Source organism: Danaus plexippus, chromosome 25 (genome assembly GCF_018135715.1).
Source record: "Danaus plexippus chromosome 25, MEX_DaPlex, whole genome shotgun sequence".
NCBI classification, from domain to species: domain Eukaryota; kingdom Metazoa; phylum Arthropoda; class Insecta; order Lepidoptera; family Nymphalidae; genus Danaus; species Danaus plexippus.
The window spans coordinates 1-27,091 of NC_083553.1; the positions used below are offsets into that span (position 1 = coordinate 1).

Genomic DNA, 27,091 nt, shown 5'->3' on the forward strand with positions numbered 1-27,091 from the left:
ACACTGTCGGTTTTCACTTTAAACTGTTCTGGTTCTGTGAAGGTTTCCATCGTCACGGCGAGGTGTCCGGTGTAAAGTGCGTTCGGTCGTGTCCAGGAGCGGTCGGACGGTCCCGGAGGCGGCTGGAGGGCGGGCGTCCGTCTGCCGGTGGCTAGGTCTCACGCGGCGGCGGCGGCAGACGAGGCCCGGGGTCAGCTGTGGGTGGTCGGGGGTTGGGCCGGCGGTCGCTCCCTGCGGTCGGTGCTGAGGCTGTCGGCAGGCGAGTCGTCCTGGTCCGAGGGTCCGCCACTGCGCTGCGGTCGCTCGCAGTGCGCCGGCGTGGTGTGGGAGGACCAGCTGTGGGTGTTCGGAGGCTGCGACTCCTGGAACTGCGTGGCGTCCACCGAGCGTCTCCCGCTGGGCGACGACGCGGTCTCCTGGCTGGAAGGCCCGGCTCTGCCCACGGCGCGGCGGTCGATGGGGGCGGCCGTGTGGCGAGGCCGCGCCGTAGCCGCGGGCGGCAGCGCGGGTTCGGCTTCTCTCAGGGACACGGCGTTCCTGGAGGGCGAGGCGGGTCAGGCTCGCTGGCGGGCAGGTCCGTCTTTGCGCCGTCCTCGCGCGGCTCCCGCCCTGGCGGCTCTGGGGTCGGCGCTGGTGGCGGCGGGTGGGTTCTCCGGGAAGCACTTTCTGGCGTGTGTGGAAGTCCTCCACGAGCCGGACGGGGAGTGGACCATGCTGAGGGACTCTCGCGACGCGCCCGCCCCGCTCACACCACAAGTATGTCTCAGCGAGAGGTCGGACGTGTCTTTTCGTCCCGCCTGAATCTTTCTCATCACAGGATCTTTCGTTTTCAGAAGGCGGAGAACGGTGTGTCGAGTGACGAGTGAGACCGACCGCCCCGCCCGCCCTTCCTCAGCACTCCGCGTCTTCTTATATTTCCTGAGTATTATATTTATGTTTAAGGAGCGACAGGAACAGGCTGAACGTTTATCGCACTACCTCAAAATTCTTCGCATCGCGATTTATTGCCTTTGTATGTGTCGTAAAGATTTATAAAGTAGTGAGCGTGAGGCGCGCCGCTGCATTTTATATATATTTATATCATATTGTCTGAACATTCCGTCGCCGCGGCTCGTCCTCGTGTTCTGTCCTACGTTTTCCTCTCCATGAAGTCTCTAGTGGAGGTTTTCGTGTTCACGCCGAGTGGGAGTTCTCTCCCTCTCTCTCTCTCGATCATTCCGAGTTTTATAAACTATTTTGTGTCGGTTGTCTCAAAAGAAAATTTATATTTATTGGAGCCATTCAAAAAAGTAATTCGTGTTTCGATAAATTGTAAGTAATGATTGAAAAACAATTTTTGGATTTATTTTCAAAAAAAACATCGTCTAAATGCAGACCTTCGTCATGTTCCTTCAGAAGGCGGACTCAGTGACGGCGAACAGTCGCGTTCCAAGTCGGTTTCCTAGACTCATCATAGAAGCTTTACACCAGTCCCCTGGGAAACAGTTCCTAGAGCTTAGGGAAAGACTTAATCGAAGCCAATGTATGTCACCTCTCCAATGAGCTTCATCCGTAAATAAGTATCTGGTGTACGTGAAGACGTCGGCGCAGCTGAGTATATAAGACGGAGCCTCTCCCTGACACATCCTGCATCACTGCGGCGCCGGGTGTAGTGTAATGATGAGTCTCCGCAGTCTTGTGGGTTTCCGAATGTCACGGTTCATAATGTCAAGAGCAGGTCGTTTGACACCCTCCATATGTTCTTAGAATTCTGATGACCTCGGTCTCCTGTTTCCAATTTCCCAGTTTTGTAGCGGTGTTTCAAAAGTTTGGATATACTTACGGAGAGGAATGCTCGTCGCCTCATGTCGGTGGCGAAAGCTTTTAATACTACAGGAGCGTCTCCGCAGCTGTAGTGTTCCCTGGAGGTCCCCGCCGCCTCCGGGTGGTTGGGTTCACACAGCAAGCTTTATAAATATAGAGTTTGTTTTGAGGCTCCCCGCCAGTAACATAACGATCGTTTCACTGTCGGAGGCTCGGTCGCAAGTCGCGTTCGTTTCATCTAAATATCATAAAGTCGCTCGTTGTAAACGAGCTTCCGGTCAGTTACATATTATAATACATATATAATTGTACTTCGAGTATTTGTAACAGAGTCGTCGCGCCGCGGTCGTTCCGCGTCACAGCTCTATAAGACGACGTTATATTACAACACCCGGCGCTGAGGTCCGGGTGCCGCGACCCTCTCCACCTGCCGCCGGCACTCGCTTTGACCGAGAGGCGCGGGGTCGCGGAACGGTCGCTCGCTTGCTCTGTGGCGTATTACTTCGTTTATTAAAATACATTTGTTTTAAATGTCATGTGTTTTATTTCTAACCCGCGTACGTCGAGAAGTCGTTCAGTTGTCGAGGCAAGATTTAATGCACATGTTTCCGACTCTGTCTCATAGAAAACAAACACTTAATAGCATATCTTGTGAGGCTGAAAGTAAAAAAAAAAGAATAATTTGTCTATGAGGCAGAGTGAAAATATTGCCAAATGGCAAAGCGAAGATCGTGTAGTCCTACTCCAGTGAATCCTGTTACTAACGTTGTTTTGGAAATGTTCTCCACTCGTTCGTCCTCAGCACACAGATTTTGATTAAACTTAGAATAATTTATCTCGAATCATAACTGTGAAGTCCAAACAAATTTAGTAATGTATAAAGTAAAACTAACCGTATGAGAGTCCAGCTCCGCCCGGGTTGCCGTGACGTAGGTTACTTATTAACATTTTTGTCGTTAAAAAGCAGTATGGGATTTCTTTACATTAGAAATCATTCAACTATTTACTAGAGAATATTATGTACAATAGTCAGTTACGTCCTCTTCGTGTTTTAAATGACAAAAATTTTTTATACATTATATACAAAAAAGAAATAACACACTCACGCCAAAGCGTTTTATTTATATCATAATTACATTTTTTTTAATTTACACCCAAGTAATAAAGTTCTCGTAGCTGGAGTGAGACGTTGGACGAGTTACTGCACGCTCATCACTAAACTGAGGTTGGGGTTGGAGGTTGCCTTGCACAAGTCGAAGGCCATCTGTTTCCATATTCCTCGAATGGCACCTCCGGTAGGGGCTCCACTAGTGGTTGGAGGAGTCCAAATAAAAATCTAATCGACTTTGCGGTACCTAGGCATTGTTCTCGACTCCCTCTGGTCCTTCAACACCCACTTCAAGCCCTGGGACCGAGAGGTTGTTTGGTGCAGCCGCAGCACTTGGGCGTAAACTCCCAGACCTGAGGGCGCCCACATCGTCATGCCGCTGTCTATACCTAGGTGTTGTGAAGTCTATAGTCCTGTACGGAGCACCGGATTGGGCGAATTAGCTCAAAAAATCTGAGCGTCGCCTGTTTACGCGCTGCGTAAAGGATATTGGCTGTCCGCGTGGTGCGGGGTTATAGGACTATCTGAGCGTTCGTGTTGGCTGGATCTCTGCCATGGGATCTGGAGACGAGGTCCCTCGCGTTACGGTATCGGTGACGCGAGGAGGCGATAGCTCATACCGTGTGGCTTAAAGTTGAAACAGTCCGATCAGACCTAACATCAATATATATTTTATACATCTATTAACTACCTCTGAGCACCGAAAGTACCTTAAAACGATAACGATCTGTTCATCACCGCTTTATGAAAGCTATTTAAATTGGATATCCAGCGGAGACCCAAATATTCTTATTGTTATTTGAAAACAACAAACAAGGAAAACAAAACAATTTATATGTGTGTATACAACCAGTAGCTAATTGTAACTATCATATATTTTTTGTTAAAACGAGTAACATTATCTTTCTTTAGTTAAATCTAAACTAGTCGCACACCTTCCCTTTGTAATAATTTTAATTTAATCATCAAACGACAAAATGGAAACTTATTCACTCGCGCTTAGAAAGATATGACAATATTCAATAATAACAAACATTTGAACGGTATACCGAAAAACTAAAAGTCCCTTATAAAATTTTATTTGACAATAAACTCGGTTTCTGTGACGTTTTAAACGAGTAAGGTTCAGGAAGCAGGATTTAACACATGCATAGTTTTTTCACACAACATGCAAATATTTTGTTTGGCCGCGCTCGAGGCCTCGGATGGTCATTTACGATTTGCCGCCATTACCTGCACAGTATATAGTGCGCCAGTTACTTGTCGGCGCCGCGCCGCAGTCGGCTCGTATCTTAATTTCTTTTCATATTGCAACATATTCCGAACACTTATTAACACGTTAGTGAGTTTTGTAACCGCTTCGACGATTTCATTCACAGCACGCCATCACTACACGCGGCATAGCATCGGGGCCAAGAGCTGTGTCAGTTTTCAGTCCTGATATTATGATATGTTCCACCTTGTTGCCGGAGTCAAACGACACACAAGAATTAGATAAAGAAGAGGCGACCTTTCCAGAAATAAATAAGAGTTAGAAAAATATTGATACGAATAATTACTTATTATTATCTGCGTGTGTAACATCATTTATATTGTTCACGAGGCGCGACCGCGGAGCCGGACCGAGGGAGCCGGGCCGAGGGTCTCATTCAAGAGGAATATAGGTTTGGGGGCGTCCATAAATTACGTGAGGTGTTTAAGGGGGGGAGGGGGTCAATCAAATCTCATCTAATCTTACGTTGGGGAGAGGGGGTCTCGGCAAATATCACGCAATTTTTTTTCTGATTGAAACAAAAAAGAAATTATACTATTTTGGTTTATTTAATCCAGATTGTACATGTTTAAGATTTAATCTAGCACAAGAGCTGCAGAGCTCAGGCGATCAGCCCGCATTGCACCGGCTAAGCAAGCGCGTATGTTCCGCAAAGTGCGACCCTCACGGATTGTCACAAGACGAGCTAATGAGTTACTGTGTGCAAGTGCCAATGGCTTAGAGTGGCAGAAAATTTAAAAAAACACCTCAAGTAATTTATGGACGCCCCCTTTATACATATGTGTATTATAATCTTTTTGATGTTGTCGGGTCATGTCGAGACCCGAGTGGAGTCTCCTACCGACTCCGTCCTAGATCTCGCCGCACGACCTCCGCCGGCTGCAGGAGGAGGGAAAATGAGGGAACACGAGGAACTCACTGAAAGGTCTCTCTTTAGAAACAAAATTTAATCTCAAATCGATTCACTTCTCTGCCTGCACCGGTTACTGAAGCTCTGTGTGTGTGAGAGAGAGAGAGAGAGACGTCATGACTGTGACGTCACTCGAGCTCCGCCTGAGTCTGCAGCAGCAACTTGGCGAGCGACTGACGAGCGCCCAGCAACAGGTCAGAGAAACCACGCTCGCGCTCACGGACCAGACACGCCCTCTCCTCGGAGGGGGAGGAGGGTGTGCAGGGGCGGGGCCGGGGCGGGAGTAGCAGGGCCGGCTCAGGGGCGCGCAGCACGCGTAGGGGGCTAGCGGCGAGGACCGCGGACGGTGACGCCTCCTCGGAGCCTCCCGCCTCCAGCCAGCTGCGGAGAGCTGAGGACGGACGGATGGTCAGAGAGAACGGAACAGATGAAGACAGAGCGGCCGAAGGGCACAGGCTCACCGTCCGAGTAGTCGCCCTTGTACACGGAGAGCAGCTCGGTGTGAGAGAAGCGGCCCGTGTGGAGAGTCGGCCGCGACCCGTCCGCCTCCACGAAGCGAGGGTGAGCGTACTGCGCGAAGCGAGCGAAGGCCAGCGGACTGAACCACTGCGAGCCCGCGATCGTGTTCATGCGGACCTGAGGAAGGACGGCGCAGGATCAGTTCAGCTCAGCGACTCGCAGCGGTCTGGAGCGAGGCGAGGACGACACCGGGGAGCACTCACCCTGTTGAGGAAGTCTTCGGTGAACTCCATGCTATGGTCGGCCACCAACAGCAACGCATCCTTCGCGGCCCGAACGAGTGCCGCCCTCAGGGCGAGCCGTACGTCCTCCCGCGCTCTCCTCCCGCTCCCGGAGACACCACCCCCCGTCCCCGCGCCGCGCCCGATGCTGGACACGATAACGTCCATGTGTTGTCCCGCGCGGTGTTTCTCTCCCACCGCCCTCACCATCTCCTTGACCTCCTCCAGATGAGCTCGCTCTTCTGCTGTCAGATGTCCTCCGTCACTGGCCGGTATCACGACCTGTGACGCGTCACGTATTGTTTACGTCATGTCCTCCGCCCGGCCCCCGTTTCGCGCTCTCCCCCCAACTCACCACATACAGAGCCGTGTTGTCGTCTCTCTGGAGGCAGACCGTCTCGTACCGCTCCAGGAAAGCGGTGAGGTGTGAGCGCTGGTCGGGGGCTGGCAGCACGAGGTGGACGCGGGCGCTCTCCGTGACGTAGGCTGCGGGTGCGAGGCGGGCCGCTCCCAGCGCTCGCGCCGCCTCCACTTGCAGCAGACGCCCGCCTCCCTCCGCGGTCACTCTCAGCAAGAGGCGGTACCGGAGCGCCCGGGGCGGCTCCCAGCACCACGCTCCTTCCTCGAGGCTCACCGAAAGCGCCCCGCCTTCCTCGCCGCCCCATCTCCGCTCCACCCACGCCCGTGCCTCCTCTACGATCAGCTGGAGACAGAGCACATTTCGTTTGAAGATTCCTGCAGGAGGAGCGGTCTCACGTCGCCCGGGAGTCACTCACGGCCACGGCTTGCTTGTAGGATGCGCTCAGCTTTGACACGGCGCGGTGGTCGTCCAGCTGGAGGGCGTGTGTGAGATTAAACCGCGTCCAGCGGAGGAGGTCGAACCTGAGAAGAGGAGCTCCTGTTAGTGACGCGGCCTGATGGGAGATGTTGTATGCGGGCGGGACTCGGACCTGGTGGGTGGGGGTGGCGGCGCTAGACCTGCGTCCGCTCGTAGGGCGGTTGGCCACGACACGTTCCTGTACCCCCGGGGATGGTGACGGGAGCTGAGCGCCGCCTCCGCTCGAGTTCGCGCCTCGTCCTCCCGAACACGCTCCAGGTTCACCTGCGGAGATCGGATCTTCATTATTGACGGCTTCGACCGTATTCTTATCGGACCCTGACGATGCACGGACCCTGGACACGTAGGCATGCAGGCGGTAGAAGTCCTCGGGGGTCAGCGCCGGGTGGACGGTTACTGCGTCCGCCAAGGCGGGGTGCAAACTGGCGGGGCCGTCCGGGTGAGCGGGGCGGAGGTGGGCCGTGTCGTAAGAGACGGCCTGGAGGCCGGCGACGCACCGGAGGCCGGCCGCGTGCAGCACGCAGCGGCCCAGGTTCTCGTGGTGGTGCGGGGAGTAGGAGTTCCTGACGCACCAGTCCAGCTCCTCGTGCACGGCTCGCAGCACAGAGTTGGACATGAGGATGCCGGCCTCCAGCGTGCAGTAGTGAGTGTCGTCGCCGGAGACGGCTCCCATGTACAGGTCCTGGCTCACGCTGAGGCTGGCCACGAGCCGGTTCAGACGACGCGCGTTCACGAAAGTGGAGTCCGACACGAGGAAGAAGAAGTCGTACTCCTCGAGGAAGTTATCGGCGAGGTACTTGAGGGCGTGGAACGGCTTCAGCATCTCGCGTGTGTCTGTGAAGCCCACCACGTTGGCTCGGCCCGGGGCACCTTGCAGAGCGCTCGCCGTGATGAAAAAGCGCAGGGCGGGCTGAAGATCTGCGGCCGTCTGGTTGAAGGCGGCGGCGCGAGACTCTAGGGCTGCCTCGGAACTCAGGACACCTGACAAATCAGACACAGACAGGCGGGTAGTTTTTAAATAACTCCTGAACAAGTGAGGACAAGTAACTGTGTCTAGCTCCACAAGCATCAAAATGTCCTTGTAAAGCACAGCTTCATATCTTTTAATTTTGTGTTTAACTTTTATGTTTTACAAACCAAAGACAGTACCATTAAAGATTATCAAACAATGATAACCCCAATCTTGTAATGATTGTATTTAATAAAAATAAAAAATGTATTTCACAGATCCTTGGATCTAACAAAACAAGTCCAATTACATAATTTTGAAGTGAGAAAATATGATTTTCAGGTTTGACAGACATCTCTGTCACATTGTGAGTACCTGCCAGTAGGGCGGCTCGCATGCCCAGTTCTGTACTGTAGTATCGTGGTCTAGTGACCGTGCGACCCGCGGGTCCCACCGCGCCCGGAGGTCGCTCCTCACGCTGCGGCTGGAATTCGTCCAGGCCTGGGTCCAGGGCCGCGGCAGTGGTGTCCTCGCAAGACACCACATCCTCTTCAAGTGGCACCGTCGCCAGTGCGAGCCATAGACCGATACCCAACCCCACCAGGAAGTAGGAGTTATGTTTCACTTGCGATACCACGTAGCGTGATAACATTTTGTTAGAAACAATGTATCATGCCGGTCGTCTACACACAAGAACTTTTTGTGATTGTTAGTCAATTAAACGTATTGAAAAGCAAAATTGTCACTAAATACTCAATAGCTAAAAGTAAACTATCAATAGCACCACAAGAAGTTGCTTTTAAATAATGATTGATGACAATCAAGTAGACTTTGACATTTAATGACATTTAATTTTATTTCTTGCAATTGGTCCTTATGAATTGGCGAAGATCTCAGATTATATTGCCCTATCTGCTATGTCTTTAATTTTCTGTTTTATATCTTATAGGTATATAGTATTTTATGTGATCCAACCTCTTAAAATATTAAATAATTATTTCAATCACATTTATACTAAATATATTCAGGGTTTTTTTTATTGTCAAACTTCGAACTGTCAATGAAATACTTAACGATAATTTTAATCTTACAATTTTTATTCTTGGTATTAACAATAGTAACTTGAGGTTAACTTTGATTACTTACAGTTTTAATATCGTCAACATTGTAAACAATAAATTTGAACAAAAAGTTATATATAGTAATTTACAATAGCACTCCGTTTGTACTTTATAGGATGCAAGAAGTAATCGCCGGTACCAATCGTTTCAAGAGGCTCATTCAATTACCACAAGAACGCTGAAATCTGAAGAATAGGGAATCGAAGATTATGTGAATAAATTTTTGTATTCCCTTTCTACCATAATGATTAGATAGACGACAGTTAGACAATTAAGCGGTTGAGATGGAAATTATGAAGCCAATTGTCACAATTCTAATGACTAAATAAACCAATTTGTGCTACTATTTTGCTTGTTTGGAAAGGCGTACCACAGGGCATCGTTTGTCTTATGATGCTATAATCTCCTCCACCTCTCAAATGCTGGACAAATAATTCCATTACCGGCATCTACCTTGACTGATTTATATACTTTTTTCCCCAAAAATAAATAGCTTTTTCATTACCCGTGACAGCTAAATGTAAAGCTACCCAGATAAAAACAATGTTTATACATTTTTCACATAATATAGGTCATAATTGTTTAATATCATACATTAGTGTCTTTATTCTATTTGTGACGTTGCATTTTTTTCAAACACTCATGCTCTAGCTGGCAATATCTTAAACAGAGATCTTATACCTTAACTGTTCACACATGTATGAGTATACAATAAGGCAGGAGCCCCAGTGGTAAAAATTCAAGTAAAGCTATTAATTTCATGACCATGACCCTTATTATACAAAGAATCAAAGAAAACATATGACACAGTACCAACTGTTATATATTGAGCCATGAAGCCATCAATCTATCTCACCGGTATGATCTTCATAACTGGTTTTCAAACTGACCTCCTGTGACTTGCATCTGTGGGAATTTATTCCTGTAATTTGATAACAGGATATAACAAATTAAGATTTACACATATTAATGCTCTTCAGGACATTCATTAAATATTTTAATTTCTATGAATTGGTACATTGGGAGTTTGATATGAGAGATATATGAACTAATGAACTATTATAATATGTAATGAGATCTAAGACTCGCGAGTTTTATTCATTTAAATGAAACTAATATATTTCGGATATACTACTCTGATTTTTATTATTTTAAAACTACATAATCCTGACGTTTTGGTCATTTTTCAGCAACCGTCATCACGGGCAGACGAGATGTGAATGTCAGACATTCATAATTCAGACAGACATAATGTCAGACATTCATATATCTCAATTTAAACTTATTGTGAAATGAAATCTGAATATAACACAAACGAAAGATTTAAACTCCGAAAAATCTGCGATCGAATGAATCTATCACACCAACGCGCGTCACGAACGAAAAGAGTCCTGACACCGAGGTCATCTCCGGCCCCTAAGTGGGGGGGGTCGAGGTTAGCTTTCCGGGGCATAGGTCCCCTGAGCTGGCTGCGATTCCGCCTGTGAATGCAGGCGGGTCGTTGGTGCGAGTGTTTGCAGCCCTGGTGTCGTATCAAAGTCGCCGCCGGCGAGGCGATGCCCAGAGTCAGGTGTCAAATGCGCTGCCTCCAGCCTGCGGCAGCAAGAGTCATAATCACCTCTGACAACTGATTATAGTCCGTTCAAGCCTCTCCTACCCTCTTATATTTCTATACTATTTAACAATTATACAGTACTACGATTAAATTAGCACTCATTAAATATAGTCCAGTTATGATAAGATTTATTTCAATACGAAGGAAGGTGATGTTGTTTATTTAATAACTGGTGGATACATTCTGATACTTACGTTTATTAATTGTTAATAATGGGCAAAATACATTAAACGTAGCATCATTTGCATATTCTACTCTATATATCCTACCAAATTGTTGAATGACATTTTTCAAAAAACCCTCGGACATTTCTTTTAATCTATCAAAACAGACGAGATTTCTCTAAGAAATTGTCGGGTTGTTATCAAAATGTTTAAAAATAAATTATTAAATGTAAAATGTATAGAGATCTGTCTTTGGGGACTGACACATGACTTCTTACGGCTTCTGTTCGGTCTTATTTAAACAAGGAAAATCTGTTGAACGTTCATTGAGATATATATAATACTAGCTGTGCCCGCGACTTTGTTCGCGTAGAAAAAGTACCTTAATACAAAATTTCTTCATACAAGTTCACGCTCTGTACGTGAACGCACGGCTGATTTGGTTGAAATTTTATCTATATAAGTAGCAGAGTTTGAGTTAGTTCTAAATGCTATTACTATTCGACCCGGTAGGTGACACTGCTGTCGGCATGGTCCCAAAATAGAAAGTTGTTAACTTCGCTGAGGTGTATACCTCTCTATCGATTTTTAATTCCTGTTATATACAATTTAAATTTGCAACTTTTTTAAAATTTTAACCGCCTTGTATATGATTTTAAATTATCTTGTATATGTATTTAATTAGTTTTCGGGATGATTACAACTGATTCCGGTAGGTGGCGCTGCCATCAGTTTAAAAACTTTTAAACCACTTGGCCGATTGAATTAAATTTTCCCTCGGAAATTAGTACATTAATTAAATACAACATGTCATTATTAAACCCATTAAGTGTTCAATGCAAGTAACTTTACATAAGTATGGGTCAAAGTAGTTTAAAAATATTCCCATGGGGGAATGAGGCATTTTCCCGCGGTAAGAGGTACTCTAAATGTTGTATCAGATGGTCAGCAACCCGCTTATAAAAGTTTATTGAAATCCGTCCAGTAGCTTTTAAGTTATAAATGTACAACAGACAGACAGACAAAAATTTCAAAAATCATATTTTTGGCATCTGTTTCTTCTAGGGATTTATTCACATTTATTTTCAATGTACAGAATTGATCTCGTGAACGATTTTATTATATGTATAGATGAATATTATCCTATGATTAATGAAATACTAAGCCGCGGAATGAAGGGAGGCAATAATGGGAGAATATCTGATCCATGATAAGTTAAAAAAAAATGCAATAAATATTGAAGTGACAGATATCAGGTTACATTCCTGTTAGCGGGGAATGCCACTCGAGGAAACTACGCTTTAATAAAGATGCATAATGAGATGTTATTATTCAAAGAACATACAATTTAAATAAAATAAATAATATTATGTTAGTATGGTGTGTTACTATAATACATACGTGCAAATAAATAAAGAAACATACTTTATATACTGGCTTTATTAAGAAGGAATAACAAATATTCAGAAACTTAAAAAAGAAAAAGAAAAATTATAAAATTAATTAAAGTAAATATAAACATGCTATAGACAGAAGTATGTGGGTTTTAGAATGAGAGTCACTAAGTAAATGTGCCTAGCAGTGAGGTGATGTCGATAAATAGAAAGTAAAAGGACTCGGGTACGGAGGCAGCTATCACCAGACGAGGACAGAAAGACATTTTGTATTGGCTACCATCTAAGCGGCAGAAACATATAACGAAAATAATAGTACAGTACAGTAACAGTAGTTAAGGAAAAATAAAAATAAGAAGCCATTCTATGCATCAAGGATGTAATAATAAACAATAGAGAATCTATTTACGAGGAGCTATATAGGTAGGAACTTCCCAATTTTATTTACTCTGACATTAAAATGCGACTGATCTTTGTTCTAGACTTCCATAGTACACACCTGCAACCAGGCAAGACTCCCCTATGGGTGAGATTAGTAGGTGACCTAGACAACTTGTATCATCATCATCATCAGCATATATTGGTCCACTGCTGAACATAGGCCTCTCCAATTGCACGCCACTGAGATCTACAACTTGTGAAAAAGGTCAAAGTAAAGTGTAAGGCATCAGGCAAACTGACGGAGCTGGGTAGCTCTGCTTGTCCACAAACGGAACATTTAGTATCCTGCACGAGACGGTTATATTCAGTGAGAGAAGTCAGGCTGGCTGTGACCAACTGGTCTAAAGATTTACGTTTTTTCTCTTTCATATTTTTTTGGCCTTCCCATGATGACGGTTGCTGGAAGGTAATCGAATGTTGGGTAAAATGTATAATAATAAAACAACAGGAACTTAACCAAAAACAGCGAAAGAAAAAATCATTACCTAAATGTTTATGAGTACATGTGTTATGGCATTTTAAATAAATAATTAATTAGGATTTAACATTTTACAACATTAGGTATAGTTGTTGATCATAACATAAGCATTCAGTTTTATATATGTGTGTGTAAATTATTCGTGTGAAGACGTGAGTTTACACACCACAAGTTTAACAAAGACACATAACACGCAATCAAAGGAACTATTTAAGTTACATAAAGAGCGATCTCACATACTATTTTAATAAAAACTAGTGTAGAGCAATGGCGACAGCATTTATAGGAACGAAACGGTAATCAGCGGTCAGTTGACAAGCAGTCTTCGAAATAGACTGTACATAAACACACGAGTTTAAATACTAGTCGAACTCACGGGTTACAATAACTAATGAGTTACATTGGTTCCGTTCAACAGATTATTAGTTTTTACCTTGTGTCCTTCTGTCGACGTCTGCGGATAATTTGTCTGATTTGGTCCTATGTTAACACTGCATCGAGAAGAAGATGATTGTTACAAACACTTTTAGTTTTAAGGGAGTGTGGTGCGCCTTCATCCAGATAGCCGTGGTGGTACTGAGTGAGTTCTGATTTTATACAGTAACTATGTAATATATAATGTACTTTAGTACTAACAGGAACATAGTCACAGACTAAACGGTCATATTAAAGCTCTGTTTGAAATATATAAAGTGACAAAATTTTATATCTTAAAAATCATCACAACAGACAATTGGACAATTCTTGTTAAATCAGAATGTCCGTCAAAGGAACCATTTAACATTTAAAGGAGAGTTTGTACATATATTTGTAAATAATTAATAGAGTTTCGAGATGATATGTGAAATGTAGTTTACAGGTCATAGGTGCTTGTGTAAGGAGGCGCGGTTCCTCTGGACTAAATAATTCATACAATATATTATTCTTAGTAATTGTAACAATAACAATTTTTATAAAATATCCAGTAAGTTAAAAGATTTAATTCATGATAGAGTTTTTGTCTCGCCGTTTCCTTGCTCTGGTAATTAATATTTAATGAGATGAATGTTTATTTATTTTATTTTCATGGCCCTTTGTTCGTTTTGACAACTTGTATCACGTGTGTATCTTATCTCCTTGTCTTTTAGAAATTGTTGTTTACTGATTTCGTTTTTGGAAGATACGTTGTTGGGAATAATTGGTTTAGTCATTTGCGAGGAGACCTTTATTTATAAACATGTATTTAATTAAAGCATTTTGTACTCCCTCTAGCTGAAGGAGCTTAGTTCGTACAGTGGACAGCTTTATGTATAATTTAATGTAATGGTTATAGAAGAAATTAGTTTTAGTAGACTCTTTATCGATTTTGCAGAAGCTAAGTAACATGTGTATATGTGTATATATAATTTATTATATTGCGTCATCATTTGATACAGTCACCTGATATATTGAACTCAGAAACATTAAGGGTTATGCCCCATTCCTTTATGTGAGGGATTAAAAAGATTTGTGTATGAATTCTTTCTTATTTGTAACTTTCATATATAATTTTCTTCTGGAATAGCATATATTTGGTTAATAAATTTAGCTTGGCTCTAATTATCATCAGAACTCTGTTGGTCTACAGATGACAAATAAATATTATTTGTTTGGTAGATATCACTATGTCAAAACTAAAAAAAAATACGTACAACTTTAACCAGCAGTTACTCAATAAGAAGATGTGTATGTACCAATATTGGTCCAACATTGGCCAACTGTTTACACATTACAACACGTAACAAATAGCATTGGTTGATTTGACTTCGGTCATTGCGACAGATGTTTGTCCAACAAAAGTTCAAATTAGCGCGCTTGTTCTTCGAACGTATTAATTGATAAGCAATTTATTTTCTTTCCGGCTGGGCTTGAAAAAAAGGAGGATATTTCTTTGAACTGAATGTGTAGAAAGCGTTCAGAGATCAAAATCGCCCTGCGTCATTAGAATAAACCAACACTACAAACAGCTAATGTGCATGCCAAAGACGAGATTCTGAGTATATGTTATGTGGTAATTAATTTATTAATAAGTTATTTATTCACAATAACCAACTATAACGTTGTAAGTCTTGATGTTGTTCAAAAATTATCGTTAATTACCTAAAAAAATTTTCTTACCATTTTTTATTAATTTGCTAGTAACTTCACCTTTCGTTTCAATTTTCGATGATTTTTGTTTAAATACTAAATTTATAATCTACATCAGATATTAAGAAATATTTTTTAAACGCCCTTAAATACAACAAAATAAATTTCATATAATTGTTCTGCGGTTTTTTCTTAACGACGTCAACTCAATTAACACACTTAATGAAATAGATTATGATAAAACAAATAATTTTAGGCCGTGATACAGTCGCCAATACATTTGAAGATATTGTTTTAAACTCATGTCTAAAGTAAAACATTTTCATCGGTTTCGTTATATTAACATGTGACTATCAAAACAATTCTCAAAGCGAGCGTCACGCCTACTATACTACTATACGATTTGACACTGTTCGGTATGTTTGGCAAGTTTTGGCAATAAAATAATTCGATTAAAAGAAAAGGATGAAAGGATGTTATCTGAAGTTTGATGTTGGACAGGATTGTATAAAAAGTCCATGCAGTCCTGTAGATACTAGCAACATAAAGATATATTTAATGATTTAAAGTAGCGTCGCAATTAGAAAGAGAAAGGGACAGAAAATAACTTTATGAATCGGTAATATAATTTGTATAATGTTGATATAAATATTGGTCGTTTATAACATTATTAAGAACTAAACACATTACATACACCAATTAAAAATAGTTTCGCATCACTTTAACAACTGTTTTAATTGTTCGGTTTTTATTGCGTTTTGAAAAGTTATAAATAATAATAATTAGCTATAGGATAACCTCTGACGTCGCTCATATACATACTTGTTGAGGAATTTTTTTTAGTAGACATAGAATTCTTAGCCATACGGAGATTCAGACCAGAATTTTAAAGAAATAGTAATAATACCTTATTAATTTAAAAGGTTTTGGAGTTGAAGGCTGAACAAAAGGTTTATGTAACATTCTCTGGAGGTCGGTCGAAGGCAGCCGATCATCTCTTTACATACGTTACAGATACATTCTCTTCTTTCGGGCGATCTCTTTCTGTCGAGACTTCACATTTACAATCTGTTAATGACCTCTTCCTCAATAAGTTTAATGGTTTGTTCAAAGCTGGTAAAAACTCAGACTTTAGTCCTTAAAACACTACAAAATAATGATGACTAAAATTACATGTCCATATGGAAAAAGTTGGAGACTTGTCTTGGTTCTAGTTTGAATTTTCTAGCTCGAAATATCCAGTACTGCATATTAGAAGGGCTTTTTGTCCTCATAGTGCCAGTTAATGCTTTGGAACAGACGTACAGTTCAATAAGTACTCCTGATAGGAAGTGTTAAGGGGCTGAAGTTTGATTATTTATTATTATTAAAAAGGTGACGTTTCAATAGGATTTTTGGAAATTTATAGATCGCCTATTAAATCTTGTAAATTAAAAATAAATATGTTTTCCATAAATGAGTTGTTATTATAATTATAAAAAAACAATCCTGTGTTCATTAGCTATTTATAGTAATTATATTATACTTTGCTAACGAACATTTTTACTAATTTTTGTATGTGCAATATGAACATGTTTTATTCTACATGATTCTACGAATACTTTTGGATCAACAAAGTAGCCCTAGATGATATAGCCTGCGAATTTCTTTTCACTTAATTTCTGTTATTACAACAAGGAAATAAAATCACTAATTACAACTTTGTAATATTACTTACTTACTATGAACTAACTAACTGCCGTGTCGTGCGGCCGCGTGTCGAATCCTGTATGGGCACTAATATTCCATCGATCGATGTAATAAGTGCTTATGTACCTACATGTAATATATTATTGTATTTGTCTTTGCAACCGTCTGCTTACAGTCAATATACCGACCGTGTCGTTTGGTCTGGCCATGGGCTGGGTGTCATTGGTGAGCGGAGAGGCTCCAGCGGAGGAGGCGGAGGCCTCGGGGAGGGGAGCCGTCATTGCTGCTGTCACCACTTTCGGAGCCTCCATGGCTGGCGTCCCTTTGAGCGCGCGGGCTTTGCTCTACGGACGCAAGTTTGCTCTCATTGGTACTTCGGCTTGCTTCGCGGTTGGTATGATGTATACATACTACTGTGTCGAATGTGAATGTATGACCGTTTTGCTCTGAAGAAAATCACCGAATGTTAAACACTAATCAAATAGTCTATATGCCACGAGCTGTATTAATTTGTAGCTGTGCTGGACTCTAAAGCTGGCGAGTCTGTGGTGCGGCTCAGAATGGTCGGGTGTAGGTGCGGCTCTGGTGGTGGTTGCGAGGATCGCGGCAGGTTTAGGTGGAGCCTCCGCCTGGGCCTTGGAGCCCCTTCTAGCCAGGGAGGTTAGTCATGCATAGAACCTAGATGCAGGAAATTAGTTATATTTCGTATATTTTCTTAAATAATTCCGACCAAGTAGCCCTACTCGATCGAAATTATTTTTTGGGTAACACTGAGTTCTCTCTTATTTCATATTAATTTTATGTTGATAACTTCCTAATTTTACTTCTTTCAATTTATCGGTCAATGGAAAGCGAGCTCCAATTTCCAAAGGTTTAAGCATTACTTATGTTATCAGGTTATAATTCAAATTTTATCAAAATAAAATCTGTGTTCATAGATGTGCAGTTCACAGTACCGCGGCGCAGCGGTGTCTGCTCTGTCTCTGGCGCATAACGTTGGAGTCCTCGCTATGTACCTCGCAGCGGACGCGGCCGTACCTCACAAGTAAACTTAATGCTTTTTCAGGTTAAAAGATTTTTCCAGTCAACAAGTTGTTTTGGACTCTACTATGTTTTCAGTTTTTTTGTATGTTATATCAATTCATGAACCATTAAATATATTTCCAGGACAGTGCTGTATTGTTGCCTGTCACTGGCGTTAGTTCATTGCGTTGCGTTCACTTTCGTTCCTGAATCACCGTCCTTCTTAGCCGCTAACGGAAAAATGGAGGCAAGACATTACATAAATTAATCACTTACAAAAATAAAAGTACCAAATAGAGCACTTTTCTGAAATTAATTAGAATTAATAAACATTTGGTTTAGGTTTCTCTGTTAAAGTTTTTATTGTTACAACAAAACCTATATCACTCAACAATATTAAGGTTCAGGAAACACGTATCTCTAGTGTGGCATCTTCTGAATCACGCCAGCAAAACCATTTTCAAATTCCTTCGTTATGTGAAGGAGGCTCGCCTGTCCCTCGCTCGTCTTCGTGGTGTGTCTTCTGATCATCCAGAACTGATCCACGCATTTGCAGCCTTACCGCCAACTGAAGAAGTGCGATCTCCGCTTCGACTTGCCAGACAAATGTGTGAGTTATAAAATCACATTGATGACAGAACTTCATTGGAGACTGATTTTCATTTTTATACACTTTTTGTCATTTTTTTCCTACTTTTCTTATCGCTTCTTCTACTTCAGGTACTCCCTAATAATTCTTCCTGCGTCGATGAAATTTTGGTCCATATAAGTTTTAATATATTCATAACAGTACTAAATAGATATTTTTTGGCAGTGAGTGATCGTCAACGTCGCCGTGCTTTCATCATCGGTACAATAACAGTCATCGGACAAGAGGTCTGCGGCGTGCTGGCCATCCTGCAGTACGCAGAGAGAATGTTCGTCATTGCGAGAGACGAAACTAGACTGACAGACTCGGTACCACCGACCACCCCACTGAAAACAGAAATTATGAACGATTCGAAACATTTAATATGGCCGACGACTAACGAAGTAATTGTAAAGAATTTGACAAGCAATTCTTCTAATATTTCTGCTCCAGCATTATCCCCAACATTACATGATCTATCGGCCGGAGTTGTAACAGACGAGTTGTTATCACCGGCTCGACACGCGGTGCTGCTGGGGACAGTGCAGCTCCTCACTTCCGCCCTGTCGCTGTATCTAGTGGAGAGATTTGGACGGAGGGTGAGATCCTGCAAACAAATAAAATACTTGTCCTCGTATACCACACATCTCAACCAGAGCCTAAACCCAACTAATATTTTTCGGATTATACTACGCGTATTTTATTATTTTAAAAACATACTCTTGACGTTTCGGTTACTTTTCAGCAACCGTGATCACGGGCAAACGAGATGACGCCGAAACGTCAGGAGTATGTAGTTGTAGGTGTATGTAGTGAGAGCCTAAACCAACTAGTTTCTTTATAAAACTATGTAAATATGTCTTGAAACAATTATTGAGTTGCTTTAAATTTTGTTCTTAATTCCTAGGTAGAAGCTCTGGTAGCTTTTACTTTTCTACATTATTTTTTCTTGCATTAATTTTGATAAATGCATATTTTAAATACGAATTGAAAGTCAGTTAGTGTGATACCGTGTGGTATGTATGTCCACGTGTTAGCCGCTACTGCTGTGGTGTTCCGTGGTGACGGGAGCGTGTCTGGTGCTGGCGGCACTGGTGACGGGGACGCGCGTGTCCGTCGGGGGGCTCGTGGCGGCGGACGTAGCAGCCCTCGCCATCGCCGGGGCCGTCGCCGCAGACTCCGCGGGTCTACAGCACGTGCCCTACGCCATATTATCTGAGATGTTCCATTATGAGGTAAATCTATTATGTTATAATCTATAGTTAATTAGTTAGATATTTTGTATTTGAATGTTATGTGTTGTGTCAGTATCGCGGCTGCGCTGTGATGCTCGCCATAGCTGGTGCGTGTGCGGGAAACGCCTTGGAGGTGTTGTTGTTCCCGGGGGTGGTGGCTTTCGGGGGTCTGATGATGGCGCTCACACTGGCCGCGGTTCTCACCTTCCTTTATACCGTGTTCGTGGCTCTGGCCGTTCCGGAGACGAAGGACAGGACGCCGGAACAGATATATGACGTCATCTGTCCTCGACACGAGGGGACTTGCAAAAAAATTAAAAAAGTGTATAAAAATAAGAATTGTGGAACTAATAAGGAGACTATGTGTACTAAAGTGTGAATATACGACAAATATTAAAGGCATATTTAATAAGTTACATGATTAAAGAAAACTGATAATAAATGTACGAAATTGTTATTATTTTTTAATTTCGATGAATTAATTTGACGTATTCTTAGTCAATATATATAACTAAAATATGAGAAGTTGAGTGAATAATAAACGCCTGAAGCTTTATTTTGTATTGGAGACAGAATTTTGTCAATAAATTTAATTGTATTTGTTTTCAGTTTCCTTCACTTTTATGTAGAGAAAAGAAAAAAATCCATTCAGTTCGGTCAGTGCCGGTTTGTAGCTTTAGAAACATAACAAAATGTATGTGTTGTTTATGTTGAACATATTTGTAATCCGATGTACGCCGCGGGGTGTCGATGGTGCCTGTCCCCGTGGTTGTCATGGTGACCGTTCAATCAACACGAGCTAGTCGATAGCAAAGAATATAATTTCTCTACTAATTACCTGCAAAGTCCACAATAAATTGTTTGCTTAAATAAATAGTGATAACTGGCAGGAGTGATGTAGGACGGAGGAGATACCTCAAGTGCGATCGAGCAGGTGAGACCGGTTATGGTTACTGAAGTTTATTGAGAAAGATCTGTTAATGTAATGTGTTCGCGTCAATGAATTTAGAAAACTAGATACATGTCCTACGTGTTATATTTCATGTATTGCTAAGACCATTTCTTGATTAAATCAAAATAAATCTATACAAAATTATACAAGTATAGTTGCGACCCCGTTTTGTTCGTATTTAATAATAACGTAACTATCAGAAGAACAAATTTTACGTTATCGATTCTGGTCGATAAGCACTTAATTTTTAAATTTGTAAACCATTTTGCTGTATTCTTTTGTAGGTTTTTTTATATTTTATAAGATTCCAATTAAAGTTTTATTAAATTTAACCCAACTCTATTGGTAGCGATTACGTCACCAACCAATACAATACTGTTTGGTATGAAGACTAACAAGTAATATATACAGATATCAGTATCGCTAGTGTGGAGATGGGTCTGTTGGAGAAGTTATCATCGTGGATGGGAGGCGGCGGGAAGGTAGTGACAGTACTGGTGCTGGGACTCGACAACAGTGGCAAGAGTACCATGTTAAGGACGCTACGGACAGAGCAGGAGGGGCAGGGTCAGGGGGCAGGGCCGGCGAGCAGCGTACCTACTATAGGACAACAACAGGAGAACTTCCAGAGTACGTGAAATATGCTTCACATAGATGAAATGAAATAATGGACAATAATGAAAACTATAATATTCTTTAGCATGTTTGTAAAAGTAAACTAAAATTTCATCATCTGACGGCTTCAGCGTCATTTAATACAATAGAATCCGAAATTAGACTGGACGTAATACTTCCAGCCACGTGATACGTTAAGGCGTCTTTGTCTTAGTCGTGATGTTAATGGGCCGTGTCTCAGGCGGAGGTGTATCTTTCCGTGCGTGGGACGTGTCGGGCGCGGCGCGGCTCCGGGCTCTCTGGGAGAGACACTACCGACACTCTGACGCTGTCATCTTTGTGGTGGACTCCGCGGATCATCTGCGACTCGGTAAACTCCTATCGCAGCGTTTCATACGTCGTGTTGTATATGATTGTAAGGAAGTTTGTTATGTCAGTGGTGGCGCGGTCTGAGTTGGAGCTGATGTTGTCTCACCCAGACATGGCGGGCCGCCGCCTGCCGCTACTAGTGCTCGCTAACAAGAGTGACGCTCCTCACGCGCTCTCCGCCGCACACGTGGCCTCAGGTACATCTTCCATTAGTTGGACTTAAACCGAAATCTTTCACTTCTGAACAACTTCTACTTTAGACGGTAAAATTTCTATACTTTTAAGCCCTAGTAGCATATGGGTTGGGCAATCTGAAACTTCCTGCTTCATATTAAAAAGACCTTTAGAAAGGAACGCTTGGTAAAAAGAAATCTTAGAAAAACCCCTTTGCATAGGGGGTGGCTCTTGCTGTAAGAGTATTTTTTACAAGTATTTATAAATGAAACTAATATTTTTTGGATAAACTACGCGTGATTTATTTTTTGTAAAAAACTACATCAACTACTCCAGACGTTTCGGTTGCTGAAAAGTAATTCTAGATACCTATCCGTATGTGTGGGTTTCCTATAAACAGTATGTCCCAAAGTATTGTCAGGATTCCTAATGAGAAGTATATAAAGGAAAGCTAAAGAATTATTTGCCTCTCATTCTATAGTAAACTGAATCTTGCTTTTGATAGAATTAAGATGGTTCAAAAAAGCAGATGTTTTATTTTTATTTAATATTTTGAAGGTGTCATCTACATACCGTTTATATATTAAAGGTCTTATTGGAGGAGAACAAAGAGCTCGCACCTCGTAGTCCTAGATGAATATATCTGCGACAACGGGGGAAACCGGCGAACCCATTGCAACTCCATCTAATTGTATGTAGAATTTATCCTTCCACATGAGGTAGCCAGATGTTGGGCAATGCTTTAATAGCTCTGCATATTCTATAGGTATATTTTTATCCTTCAACTTACCTCTTACAATCTCAATGCAGTCAAGAACAGGTAGACTAGTGAATAATGTTTGTACATCGAAAATGGCCATATTGTCGTCATCTGTACAAACTACCTTATGTGAAGGGAGTTACTGACAGAATAGGCAACATGTTGAAGAAGGTGTCCATCAAGACTATATACAAACCACACAAGAAAGTGAGCCAATTCTTGAGAGTAACATTCCTTTGCAACAAGCGGGTGTATACAAACTCGATTGTGACTGTGGCTTGTCATACATTGGATAGACAAAGAGGAGTATCGGTACAAGGGTTAAAGAACACATCTCAGATATCAAAAAAAGGCGCGCGTCGAAGTCAGCAGTGTGTGAACACACAATGGACAAACCAGGCCACTACATTCAGTTGAATAAATTACAAATCCTCGCTCATGAAGACAGGTACATACCAAGGTTAATCCGCGAGGCTATTGAAATTAAAAAAACATCCCAACTTCAATAGAGAAGATGGCTGGATCTTACAAACACCTGGGACCCCCTTCTTAAAAATATAAAATCCCATGTCCGTAACCACACCGTAGCATCTCGAGAAACCGTAAGCGCATTCTGCCGGCATTCAGAGCGGTACGCCAGAAAATTAAGAAATCGTTGGCTGTAGATGATAAATAACAGGACCAACTGACAGACATTCACATCTCGTCTGCCCGTGATCAGGGTTGCTGAAAAGTAAACGAAACGTCGGGAGTAGCTGATGTAGTTTTTTACAAAAAATAAATCTAGCGTTGTTTATCCGAAAAATATTAGTTTCATTTAAATGAATAAAACTCGCGAAATCTTAGATCTCATTGAGTACTTATTAGTTAGCATACCCTGCTACCTTAGTGTTAAAGATATTTATTCAATCACAATTCAATTAGAAGCACTAGTTTATAATTAGGCCACGGTAATAGCGGTAAATCTGTTTCAAAATTTTATCTCGAAGTATATGGGATGTTATTAATTATTCCATCAACAATACTTGATAAGATTTCGAAAAAAAGATTTTTTAAAATTTACAATTAACATGGAATGTTACCTGAATGGGAAAATGTTAAGTTTTTTTTGGCTTATCCTAAAAATATATATTTTTAGTGTTACGTAAATTTCTGAACGGCGAAAATGATGATTTACATAAATAATTGGAAAAATTGGATTTTAATTGCAAACATCATGTAAAATGGTTATGTTGTTTTCAGCGCTGGGTCTGGAGCGTATAACTGACAAGCCTTGGCACGTGTGCGCGAGCAGTGCTCTTAGCGGCGAGGGTCTGGACGACGGAGTGTCCTGGCTGGCACGGCAACTCCGAGAGAAACACTGATACATTACAGGATTGTAGATACGACAAAGGTTATAGACGAAAGAAGCACAACGTTTTAACTGTATCAGTTTCTTGCGAATTACAACAACTATTTCTATGGCAAAGCAGAAGTTTTTAATGTAGGACACTACGACTCCAGCCACGGACGGACGGATCACTATAAACTATAAAGTATTATTAATATATGAACAGAGAGTGAGAAGTACAAGAAGATGACTCAATGTTCCGGTCTTTATAATTTCATTGATGGTATGAATATATGTAACATGTAAATACATAACACAACGAAATCATTTCGAGAGAAATAACAGATCAGAGCTCACAAGTTCACTATAATCATGTCTATTTGCATGAAGTCTATATATGTGTATTGTTATAAGAACATTAACAAAAACAATATCGCTAACTATAGAAGAGTGAAAATATAAAATAGCTCTTCATATAGTTCCTGACATTTATTCAAATCGCTATAGTTTTGTGTACTGCAACATTATTATGTGAATATATAAAAATAGTTTTTTACATTTTAACAAAAAAAATTAAATGAAATATAGCGTTTTAAAATTATTTCTTTTATTAACTACTTTTAAATCACATTAATAATATGTATTAATTGAAATAGTAAATGATCTTCACAATCTGATAAAAGTTAATTGGTATAATTTTTTCATCATATATTCCTTAACAAAGGATGTAATTTTTTTTTATAGGTTAACATTTATATTTACAGTTAACATGACACTAATAGTGTCATGTTAAAAAAATATCTCCAAATGAAAAAATAATTAATTTATCAAGCGAGAAAGAAACCGTCATAGTATATAATAATTTTATTACAACTTTTTAAGCAATCATCAAAATAATAAAAACATATTCACAGAGTGTCTACTGTCTGGTGAACGGCGAACGCCTTGTAAATGGATGTTGTACTCTTACAGAAATTATAGGATTATATTAAATGATAATATCTCGCGATCAAATTGTTTTTTTCAATAAATAAACTGAAACGCAACAAGTCAGTTGACGTAGAACAAACCATAACTGATGTTATTGAATAAACAATAACTAATATATATGTATATTATTATAGATAGTGCAACTTTGAAGGATTAAAGATTTTACCAGCTTGTCAGATATAACATGGATAGTTTCCCGATCTTAGTTTATATAAGAACTACTAGCATGTCAAAAATAAACTAGGAATAATTATATACTAGGTATATATATTTATTATAATTTTATGCAATAAATAAAATGAATATATTAAATGTCTCAAACGAATAAAATACTTTGTGTTATTTACGTATTGACCCTGATTATTATTTTTATTATTTTGTCTTGTCTTTCATATCTTGATATTTATATAACAGAACACAATCTTATTATTACATTTATTCAGCGGTTTCTCTTCATTCATTCTCATGTGATTTTTTATTTGATGTCGTTTATAAAGGCTCAGGTGAGGCTGTATATGTCCTTATATCATATTACAATCGTACTCAAAATCGTTAACCTTTTTGTTAGTTGACGAATATAACCTTTTATGAATATGTTTACATACTGATCTAAACAAAGAAGTGTTCATTACATTTTTTGTTCATGTAAGCAACACTATATGTGAAAAATAAACTGTATGCTTGGTCTAAGTCTGCCTAAGTCTTCTCACATTAGAGTACTGACGTGGGTTATTGAATGAGATATTGGTAAAGTTTCGTATCTAGTGTAGAGTGTAGAGTGACACTCAGCATCACCAGAACACGACGATCATACGTAGACCTTTGAAAGTAGTATGTTTTTAAGAGGCTGTTAACTTAGTGTGATTAATTATAATTAGGTATTTTTTAATTCTAGAAATTGATTTTTCAAAGATAAATGTCTGAAGAATCAATTGCAGCTGAAGTCAAATACGCTTCGGTGTGTTTTAATAAGACCAACACAACGTTATGTGGGAATGTACAAGGATTATTATAATTAAGTCAGCAATTTAACATCTAATAAGGAACTCTGATCTCTTCAAAGAAACGAAATATAATAAGTGTTTTTTTATTTTTATCTATTTGTATTTTAAACTAATTAGTCTTTAAAAGATCTCGGGTTATTTAAATAAAAATTAACATCATCCTACCTTTTGGAATAACTCATTCAAATTTCAAGTTGTTTGAGAATCTTATAACAAAATATTGTGAAAACTTTCCATTTTAAGGACAAAGCTAATAAATTATTAATAAATATTTTGAAATGACGAGATTTCGTGATATCCAATATACAAATAGTTTAATTATAAACATACGAGAGTTTGTTATGCATGTCGAACTTCATCAAGGAAATGAAAGCATTCAGGAAACACTCTGTTAAAAATTTAAGAAAAATTACGACAAAAATAGTACGGTTCAGGAGAAAATGTGAGGCGCCGCGTTCAGAGGATCCTTGGTCCTAGACGGCAGTCGGGCGCCAGACCTCGCTGCGGGCGCTCGTGAGGTGGAGTGAAGTGAAGTGAAGTGAAGCGAAGAGTGAAGTGAAGCACCTTCATCGTGTTATTAATGATCACCTAATTGAGTAAGGAGTACGTGGTGAGTAAATTTTCTTTTCTTTGAAAACTACTTAGTACAAGGGGGAGGAGAAAATCTTAATCGAGGTGTCATTTTATTCACATTTAAAAAAAAATATTTGATGATTTTAAAGAAGTTATTAATGTACAAAAGTATTTAAAACAAGTTTTTACTGCGACGCCGCTTGCCGAAACTCGAAGTTAACAGCTTTCTGCTTTCCGCTAAAGACTTATTAGAGTTTTATCAAATTGAGTTCAAAGGTTTCAGAATACGAATTGTGCAGTCAGACATACATTCAGTACATAAATAATTTTATAAAATAATACCAAGATGTTCAATTGATATAAATAACAATCTTGTATATAGACATACAAGAACATCATTAGCTTATAATACAATGGTAATCTTTACAATAAGTGTTTAAAGAAAGTACGTTCTGTCTATCTACTGACTATCTTTTTCCTCTATCTTTTAAGAACATTTTAAACTTTCAGTCTATTATTCTGTGCTGCTTCACTTCATTGAAATCTTTTTGTATTAATGAACTTTACTTTGGCAATGAGACTGGTCTATTCATAACGTGTTGGAAAGCCATTCGTCCCGAATTAATTCGTCAGCGATAAATTAACAAATATATAAATGTATATTGAGACCGAGCGAAGAAAACTGATGCGATTATTGCCAATAAGAAGAGCTCGGTCAGGGTTATTCGATGTTTGTTAAATACAACAGATATATTAACACTTTTGTTTTATTTCACAGATATTTTTAGATACACCTAATTATATATTTT

The 27,091-nt window shown here is 40.5% G+C and overlaps 5 protein-coding genes and 2 long non-coding RNA genes across 10 annotated transcripts in view; 5 read left to right on the top strand and 2 right to left on the bottom strand.

Annotated features, from left to right (window-relative positions):
* Positions 1-77: 77 nt before the first annotated feature.
* LOC116775445 (influenza virus NS1A-binding protein homolog A-like) lies at positions 78-2,334 on the top strand (the record flags this gene model as incomplete). The annotated part of the gene is made up of 2 exons (XM_061524540.1): positions 78-756; positions 834-2,334. Coding segments are annotated over 2 exons (712 nt in total), but the record flags the coding sequence as incomplete, so codon positions are not given.
* A 2,782-nt stretch (positions 2,335-5,116) lies between these two features.
* Positions 5,117-8,273, bottom strand: LOC116775075 (chondroitin sulfate synthase 2). Its single transcript, XM_032667881.2, has 8 exons — positions 7,997-8,273; positions 7,007-7,653; positions 6,785-6,936; positions 6,611-6,716; positions 6,190-6,537; positions 5,817-6,116; positions 5,556-5,730; positions 5,117-5,485 (listed from the first exon to the last, which is right to left on the bottom strand). Exons 1-8 carry the CDS (start codon positions 8,271-8,273, stop codon positions 5,223-5,225), a joined length of 2,268 nt encoding a protein of 755 aa, XP_032523772.2. The 3' UTR covers positions 5,117-5,222.
* A 310-nt stretch (positions 8,274-8,583) lies between these two features.
* Positions 8,584-9,088, top strand: LOC133319576 (uncharacterized). The gene is made up of 2 exons (XR_009753134.1): positions 8,584-8,748; positions 8,858-9,088. It is a non-coding gene; the product is annotated as an uncharacterized LOC133319576 (long non-coding RNA).
* A 4,184-nt stretch (positions 9,089-13,272) lies between these two features.
* On the top strand, positions 13,273-19,972 carry LOC116775077 (uncharacterized). The gene is made up of 9 exons (XM_061524691.1): positions 13,273-13,414; positions 16,805-17,019; positions 17,146-17,289; positions 17,568-17,674; positions 17,797-17,899; positions 18,136-18,262; positions 18,467-18,879; positions 19,318-19,515; positions 19,589-19,972. The coding sequence occupies exons 1-9, from the start codon at positions 13,342-13,344 to the stop codon at positions 19,892-19,894; spliced, it is 1,686 nt and encodes a 561-aa protein (XP_061380675.1). The 5' UTR covers positions 13,273-13,341; the 3' UTR covers positions 19,895-19,972.
* LOC133319577 (uncharacterized) lies at positions 15,549-19,421 on the bottom strand. Its single transcript, XR_009753135.1, has 2 exons — positions 19,291-19,421; positions 15,549-18,887 (listed from the first exon to the last, which is right to left on the bottom strand). It is a non-coding gene; the product is annotated as an uncharacterized LOC133319577 (long non-coding RNA).
* Positions 19,973-20,195: 223 nt separating the features above from the next.
* On the top strand, positions 20,196-25,035 carry LOC133319574 (ADP-ribosylation factor-like protein 6). 4 transcript variants are annotated; one of them, XR_009753133.1, is made up of 6 exons: positions 20,196-20,449; positions 20,879-21,097; positions 21,324-21,452; positions 21,520-21,648; positions 22,215-22,316; positions 23,628-23,745. XR_009753133.1 is itself a non-coding variant. In XM_061524692.1 (5 exons), exons 2-5 carry the CDS (start codon positions 20,902-20,904, stop codon positions 23,747-23,749), a joined length of 576 nt encoding a protein of 191 aa, XP_061380676.1. In that variant the 5' UTR covers positions 20,278-20,449; positions 20,879-20,901; the 3' UTR covers positions 23,750-25,035. The 4 variants fall into 4 exon arrangements, 2 of the variants coding, with proteins under 2 accessions (XP_061380676.1, XP_061380677.1); XR_009753132.1 differs by lacking the exon at positions 22,215-22,316 and adding an exon at positions 24,630-25,035 and having other exon boundaries at positions 20,278-20,449; positions 23,628-23,998; XM_061524692.1 differs by lacking the exon at positions 22,215-22,316 and having other exon boundaries at positions 20,278-20,449; positions 23,628-25,035.
* A 1,144-nt stretch (positions 25,036-26,179) lies between these two features.
* Positions 26,180-27,091, top strand: part of LOC116775096 (inactive dipeptidyl peptidase 10) — a 489,500-nt gene continuing 488,588 nt past the window's right edge. The window contains exon 1 of the mRNA XM_061524606.1: positions 26,180-26,319. The gene's annotated coding sequence lies outside the window, so the exon portion shown is untranslated. The remainder of the gene's footprint in view (positions 26,320-27,091) is intronic.